Source organism: Nilaparvata lugens, chromosome 1, assembly GCF_014356525.2.
Source record: "Nilaparvata lugens isolate BPH chromosome 1, ASM1435652v1, whole genome shotgun sequence".
Classification (NCBI taxonomy): domain Eukaryota; kingdom Metazoa; phylum Arthropoda; class Insecta; order Hemiptera; family Delphacidae; genus Nilaparvata; species Nilaparvata lugens.
Window position 1 is genome coordinate 98,572,327 of NC_052504.1, and position 8,620 is coordinate 98,580,946.

At 34.0% G+C, this 8,620-nt stretch overlaps 1 protein-coding gene across 1 annotated transcript in view; it reads left to right on the forward strand.

Moving 5' to 3' along the window:
- The window catches only part of LOC111043516 (MATH and LRR domain-containing protein PFE0570w), a 28,868-nt gene extending 20,411 nt beyond the window's left edge, over positions 1-8,457 (forward strand). Inside the window, exons 8-11 of the mRNA XM_039419647.1 lie at positions 2,963-3,589; positions 6,289-6,650; positions 7,456-7,673; positions 8,417-8,457. Coding sequence (XP_039275581.1) covers positions 2,963-3,589; positions 6,289-6,650; positions 7,456-7,673; positions 8,417-8,457 — 1,248 coding nt within the window. The remainder of the gene's footprint in view (positions 1-2,962; positions 3,590-6,288; positions 6,651-7,455; positions 7,674-8,416) is intronic.
- The last annotated feature ends 163 nt before the right edge of the window (positions 8,458-8,620 follow it).

Consider the following 8,620-nt stretch of genomic DNA (forward strand, 5'->3'; position numbering starts at 1 on the left):
ACTATTCTTATTAATGAATAATATGATTCTTTTAACATTTATGTTTGCCTCACTGTAAGCACCTGGAATTCTTGAAAAATAAGTCTACTAAGGTACAATCTTGGCCTGCATAATGCAGCTCTGATAAGGTGTTCTGTAATGTGAATAATTTGTTCATATGGATATCATAAGCATATCTATCATTCAACAAAGCGGATAGCGCTATCTCTTTCTCGCTCTGCTCTGTTGCCAGATCGTCTTTCAACAATGTAGAATTAATAATAAATTAACAAAATATTTCATCTTAATTATGAAAATTCATTATGAAATTATTGAGAAATATTATTTCTTGCTTAATAAAATATAATTGATTATTTTAAATGAGAATGAACAGTTAATATTACATCAATAAACCTGTATCAGCTACCGTCTACAGAAAGCGTTGACAAGAATGAGGATCGGCAGCGTTTTTCTCCTATATTTTTCCACCGCCATTATAATCTGGACCTTACTATAAAGATACTGTAATCAAATAAAAACGACAATACCCTTGAATTAATTGAAAATCATCATGAACTAGTCAGAGCTGAACAAATTATGTAATGCTTTTATTAATATAATTTATAAATATAAGAGATTATTTTTTATAATATTATTAAACGAAAATCCAAATTAAATGCTTTAAATCACCCCGAAGACTTCTGCTACTGCAAATATTGACTACCGGGTTAACAGCTACATAGAAATTCGATGAAAGCTACTATCCAAAAATTATTTGCCAGTCCGGGGATCGAACCCGGTACCACCTAATTGCTAGTCAGGTATGCTCACCCTTACAGCAAACTGACAACTCTGGATAGCAGCGCTCAAGTCTTCGGGGTGATTTACAGCATTTAATTTGAATTTTCGTTTAATAATATTATTCATTAATTAGCATTTGAATGAATGCAATTTCTCATTCATTTCCATCTGTAGACTGGCTGGCCGCTATGGTTCCTATAAAATGAGGGCTGCTATCCAGAGATTGTCAATTTGGTGTAAGGGTAAGCATTTCTGACTGGCAATTAGGAGGTACCAGGTTCGATTCCCGGGCTGGTAAGTAATTTTTGTATAGTAGTTCTCATCGAATTTCCATTCAGCTGTTAACCCTGTTGTCAATATTTGCAGTAGCAGAAGTCTTCGGGATTTTTTACAGCATTTAATTTGAATTTCCGTTTAATAATATTTATTATTATTATCCTTGCTCCTTGAAAAATTATTTTTATTATTTATTATTATCGGGATTATTTACAGCATTTAATTTGAATTTCCGTTTAATAATTATTATTCATTAATTAACATTTGAATGAATGCAATTTCTCATTAATTTCCATTTATAAGAGATTTCTGATTTCTTATTTGGATTCAGAATTCTTACTTCATGCTTTAGAGAAAATTAAAAATTAAAATTCCCTCCTTGAAAAATTCTTTTTTTTTTCTTCACAACATGTTCCATCTTTAACGTAATATTCAATGCACGTTTACTTGTTGAATTGTTTCACATTTATGTAATTTCCAAATCTCAAACTTTGTTTGCAGGAAGACAGTCTGAAATCATGGAGGCCGAGTGCTGGATTTGGAAACGAAGCTGACAACAACACTGGTAGAGAAGTCTGACGCTCTCAACTCTGTGATGCGAGATCTCGAAGTCAGTCAGCGTCAGTGTCGCGAACTGATGGCATCATGTGACGTCACACGCTGTGACATCACACGCCCTCAGTCCCAACAGCAGGGCTCGCTCAAGTGTGACGTCACACCCACCAGTCCCAATCCAGTGACGTCACACATCTCCAATCCCAACTGCAGGACGCCCTCGCAAAGAACAAGGAACTGAACCGAACGCTCTCGAAACGCGACGCCGAATGTAACTCGCTACGCGCGGATCTCGAGCAGGCCGAAACGCTCTCCAAGCTCGCCTCGACTCGTTCGACGACTCGACGATGCACCTCGGCAAGGTGGCTCGGCCAACGTGTGACGCCGCCATGATTCAGGCCGACAACTGCAACAAGCTGAAGAGTGAACTGCATCGCGCGCTGCAGGACAAGCGTGCCAAACGCCAAGAGATCAGGAGCTGCGGCAACGCTGGACAGCAGGAATTCGCGCATCAGGCAGATGGAAGAGCATGAGAACGCCTACAAAGCTGAGGTCGAGAGATTGAAGGTGTGTATGGTATACGTTATACAGAGTGTCCCACGAAAGGTGTAACAGCCGAAGACCATGGATTCTACATTGAATTTGCAACAAGAAAAGTCCAGTAAAATTTTCTTATATCGACCTTAGTTTTCGAGATATATCGATTTTTCGATATTTTTGAAAAAAGTTAATAACTAGAAAACTATCAGTCAAAATCTAATTCCAAGGACATGATTGGAAAGAGGAAGACATTTCCAATAAGATTTATTTAATCTCTTCCTTTGTTTGACGTTTTTGAACTTTTTATGAGCGTTCAAAGTTGAAAAATCTGGTGTGGTACACTCACACAACTTTCTTTGCTCATTGATCTATAAGCCTCATTCTTAAACGAGGATAATCTAGGGGAATGGCATTATGCCGATTGGCGGCTAAATAATTTTATTAAAACTACGATTATACTATTGTTATTGTTTTCAGAGTACATTTTCCTTTGTTTGAATTATTATGAAATTTGAGGATTTTTTAAAAGTTGTCAAAACAGCTGTTCTACAAATAAAATATCGACGTGTGTTCTTTTGAATAAATGCAATTTCTCATTAATTTCCATTTAAAGAGATTTCTGATTTCTTATTTGGATTCAGAATTCTTACTTCATGCTTTAGAGAAAATTAAAAATTAAAATTCCCTCCTTGAAAAATTCTTTTTTTTTTCTTCACAACATGTTCCATCTTTAACGTAATATTCAATGCACGTTTACTTGTTGAATTGTTTCACATTTATGTAATTTCCAAATCTCAAACTTTGTTTGCAGGAAGACAGTCTGAAATCAATGGAAGGCCGAGTGCTGGATTTGGAAACGAAGCTGACAACAACACTGGTAGAGAAGTCTGACGCTCTCAACTCTGTGATGCGAGATCTCGAAGTCAGTCAGCGTCAGTGTCGCGAACTGATGGCATCATGTGACGTCACACGCTGTGACATCACACGCCCTCAGTCCCAACAGCAGGGCTCGCTCAAGTGTGACGTCACACGCCACCAGTCCCAATCCAGTGACGTCACACATCTCCAATCCCAACTGCAGGACGCCCTCGCAAAGAACAAGGAACTGAACCGAACGCTCTCGAAACGCGACGCCGAATGTAACTCGCTACGCGCGGATCTCGAGCAGGCCGAAACGCTCTCCAAGCTCGCCCTCGACTCGTTCGATGACTCGACGATGCACCTCGGCAAGGTGGCTCGGCCAACATGTGACGCCGCCATGATTCAGGCCGACAACTGCAACAAGCTGAAGAGTGAACTGCATCGCGCGCTGCAGGACAAGCGTGCCAAACGCCAAGAGATCAAGGAGCTGCGGCAAACGCTGGACAGCAGGAATTCGCGCATCAGGCAGATGGAAGAGCATGAGAACGCCTACAAAGCTGAGGTCGAGAGATTGAAGGTGTGTATGGTGTACGTTATACAGGGTGTCCCACGAAAGGTGTAACAGCCGAAGACTATGGATTCTATATTGAATTTGCAACAAAAAATGTCCAGTAAAATTTTCTTATATCGACCTTAGTTTTCGAGATATATAGATTTTTCGATATTTTTGAAAAAAGTTAATAACTAGAAAATTATCAGTCAAAATCTAATTCCAAGGACATGATTAGAAAGAGGGAAAAATTTCCAATAAGATTCATATAATTTGTTCCTTTGTTTGACGTTTTTATGAGCGTTCAAAGTTGAAAAAGTGCATTCGTCGAGTTCAAAGCCAAATTTCAAACAGTTTGATTACTCATAAAAAGTTCAAAAACGTGAAATAAAGGAACAAATTATATGAATCTCATTGGAAATTTCTTTCTCTTTCCAACCATGTCCTTGGAATTAGATTTGACTGATAGTTTTCTAGTTAGGTTATTAACTTTTTTCAAAAATATCGAAAAATCTATATATCTCGAAAACTAAGGTTGATATAAGAAAATGTTACTTGACATTTTTTGTTGTAAATTTTATGTAGAATAATATATGGTCTTTGGCTGTTACACCTTTCGTGGGACACACTGTATAATAAGTGAAAATTGTTATGTATGGTGGCAGTCACATCATAAAGTCAGTGAAAATTATAGTAAGGCCACTTTTCCACCGCCTTCTTTATAGTGAGATTCACTTTTGAAGAATAAGAGCACAATATTTTCATCTTATTGATCTAGAAGGCACATCTATATTGAGGTCCACGTTATAATGACAGTTGAGAAAGATAGATTTCACCCGTCACACAAGCCCTTATAAAATATGGCCAACTGTAGTAAATGCTTTCAATATTAATTTTACTTCATTAACCGCTAGTAAACACCAATTTAAATATCAGTGTAATAAACTAATAAATGAAATTCGGAAGACTTTATTAAGGATAAAATAACAAAAAACAAATTGAGATTAATAAGATCGTGGGTAAAACAGAATTATTATTTTAAAATTGAGAATTGAGTTGGCTACATCAACAATTTTTGGCAATATTTATTGTGTAAAAATTATTAAAACTTGACAATTTTTATATTATTTTTCTGTGTATTTATATTTTGTTTATCAAGTACTTGACCATTAATAAAATTCAATATCCATCAACAGAATTGTATCATTTGTACTGCTGTTATTAGATTAAAAAATGTATTTCTTATTTTTAGAACTCGTGGCTGGAGGGAGCTCAAGGCTTCTTTTTCCAGTCACGCCAAAAACTATTGTAATTTAATGATTATTTTGTTTGTAAAAATATTTCTTGTATTTGGCAATAAATTCATTATTATTCATAGGAGATGATTTGCTATCCTTGTATGTCACTAGACAAAGCAGATAGCTCTATCCTTTTTCAACTCCATACCGTTTCCAAATTGTTTGTAGACTATGAAGAATTATTCATACAATTAGTGAAAATCATATAGATATGGCTAAGAGATATGATTAACCAGCAAAATATTTAATCTCAATCATAAAAATTCATCATTTAAACTAATTCATAAATTTATTTTCTTGACAATTACATTGTGAACAAAAATCATTAATTAACATCACATCAAATTTCCCTGGATAACTTGAATCACAGTAACCTACTACAGAAGGCGGTGGAAAATGGAAAATGGCACCTATGCCATCCATATGACATGGCGTTTAACTTCATTCAAACTCAAATTTATTTTGTCAGAGATTTACAGAAACTTCACACAACTTACTAATTCACGCGAAATTATCTCAGAAATCAATGGAATAAAATAGATTAAATTTTGTGAAGTAAAGAGTTACAAGACTCAACCTATTTCGGACTATGTGTAACCTTATCTAAACTTGGGAAAGGAATAGCACAAAGTCGTCTAATTTTTTCTCTCCCTATCATTACAATAACGTACTAGAGGTGAGGCAACTTAATCACAGGAGGTTCAAACAGATTTTAGAAATATTTCTCTTGAAAAACACCTTTTACTCAGTTAAAGAGTTTATCGTCATGAAATTGAATGTAGAAAATTTCAATATTTAGAATTTATTAATATTACTGTTATATGAATAGGATTAATATACCGTACATGTTTTTATTGTAAATGTGACTTTGTATTGTTTTTTATCGACAGTATTTGTATTGACTGAGTGTATTTACTGTTATATTCTCACTTTGGACTATTTATGTGCCAAAATCAAGGAATTGAAGAAGTTTTGGGCAATTGCCTGTTTCTCTTTCCAAATATCGTGTTTGTGACTGTTCTAATAAATAAATAAATATTGACTGGCCTATATGTCAAATTGTGACATATTTATTTATTTACTTATTTTAAGATAGAAAGAATAAATATTTTATGAAACAAGATAGTTTGTAGAAAGAAAAAGAAAAATCTCAGTACCCTTTTTGAATTATTTCATCACAACATATTTCAACATTGATGCCATTTTCTTTCTATTTATATTACAAGTAGCCCTATACAGAAAAAAGATAATCTGTAGAAATATAAATAAATGATAATGTTTAAATGATTCGGCAAATTCCACTAAACGCAAAAAATATATTCTGTAATTATCATTTAATAAATCTGTTCATGAAGGCAAAATGTCAATGAAATAATTTATTTATTTATTGATACATACATAATAATAATGGCTATTTATCTATTGCAGGTTAACATGCTAAAACTTACTGAAGAAGTGGACAGAAAATGCAAGGACAGTTTGGATTCCAGTAATAAAAGTTGTATCCTGAAGACGGAAAAAGAAGTGCAGTGCAATATAGCAGTAAATGTTGACACAAACCTACTGGAAAATTTGAATAAGCAGCTTTCGAGAGCTGAGGATGAGATTGTGTTCCTGAAGAGAGAGATGGATAGTAGGGAGGTTGAATTAAAAACAATGAAATGTGTTCTGGATGAGAGTAAGAGGCATTCTGGAGATGGTGATAGCAGTATTGATTTGACTATTGAACGAATGAAAATCAATGAGAAGAAAATGAAGCAGGAACTTGAATCGAAAATTATTGAACTCAGGTAAATTATTTATTTCATTCTACATTCACAACATCAAATTGGTTTATTATACAATATCGGGGCACCGAGTTTCGCTCGTTATTTATTTATTGGCTTGTGATAAACTGAACACAATTCTTTAAAATAATTGGGGAAGTACTAACAGGCACAGCCCAAAACTGTTTCTTTCCCGAATTTTGATTTATACACTATAAATAGTCCAGAAAGTAGGTTATGTTCCATACACTTGAATTCAGGTTCAATTTTCTGTTCAAACATTTGAAAACAAAAAAAATACAATTTAGATTATATACAAACCAAATTGAATAACAAAATAACACTCACTAATCACTTGAAATTGTCAAATAATGATCAACTTTAAAAATTATGATATACTCTAGTTTAGGAGGATTATGATGTCATGTCAAAAAATCAGATTATGTTGATCAAATCGATTAAATTGTCTAGCTAGATAAAATTTCTCGCTGATTGATTATGATTACACAGCTGGAAATAATTCTGTTTCTCTCCCACACAGGCACACGCAACTTCTGTTATCGAGAGACGACGAAATTATCATCTGTTTTCCAAGGATGAATGATCCTTTTAATGTCCTTCAGCGAGTTATTCAAGGGTTGAGACCTAGTGCAATCGAATCTTTATATCATAAACCTACTATGTTCCAAATTTCGTGAAAATCGTTAGAGCCGTTTTCGAGATCCGTAAAACATAAATAACCAGATATAAAAATAGCCAGATATAAAAAAAACAGATATAAAAATAAAAAACAGACATATTTATTGTATTGTTTTAAATATATTTGCAGGGTTACCATGGAGCAGAAAGACAAAGAATGTGATGACTTGAAAAAAATGTACATAGAATTGAAGGCTGCCAAAGAAAATGCAATAAAAACCATAGAGTCGAACCTCAACACTAGAATCTCAAAACTAATGACAGATCTGGATTGCTCCACATCAAAAATGAAGGAAATGGAGATTCATGCTCAGGAAATTAAGAACAAATATCAGACAACACTAGAAGGTAAATTTGTTCATCTATTCTCTTCCAATTATTTTAGTCTCAATAGCTTAACTAGTTTTTTAGCATACGTGAATGAGGCTTGAGAAACTATAAAAATAAGTTTTAATGGAAATAATTATAATATAATTTCTCCGGTTGCTAATTAACTGCAACCAGAGGAGTTTATTCACAAAACAATATGCATAATAATTTTAATATACAGAAGATAATAAATAATAATAAACTAAGTCATAATATTATGATACCGTACTACAATAATATGTTTGTATTCCTGATTTAATTTTCCAATATCGGGGGACCGAGCTTTGCTCTGAAGTGTAAAAGCATAGAAACTTTGTAACAAAAGATTGAATCCATAGTTTATATTTATTTATTCATTTTCTCAGTCGTACATTTATTTTTACAGTTATATGAGGAGGCACAACAGGCTTATGCCCAAAACTGTCCCATTTCAAATTTATACTACAGTCCAAATCAAAATCTAGGTTAAGCTACTATCACTCATCAAAATAACAATTTATTCACACTAATGTAAAGTTCAAGACTTGTCATTTGAGAATTATTAATAATCAAATATATCACTTTTTGACAATTACTTCTTCAAGATGGCTTCCTCCTGAACGAATACACTCTTGAAATCTGTGTTGACGATTCCTCATTGATCGCTGCAACATCTCATCTGGGATATTGCGGATTGCACTTTTAATTTTTAATTAATTCAAAATTATTGATGAAATTATGAGCGAAATCCACTCTGCGTTCAATGCCAACAGAGCGAGTTTAGTAACGTGTAATCTCACGATTAGGTTTCGTTTCCTGGTCCCATGATCTGTCCACCTGCGATTTTCTGTTTGTGGAGCTAAACTTGACCAATAACTGTGGTTGAATCATAACAGACTATTCAAAATGAAATTAACAATATCCCAGCTGAAATGTTGCAGCAATCG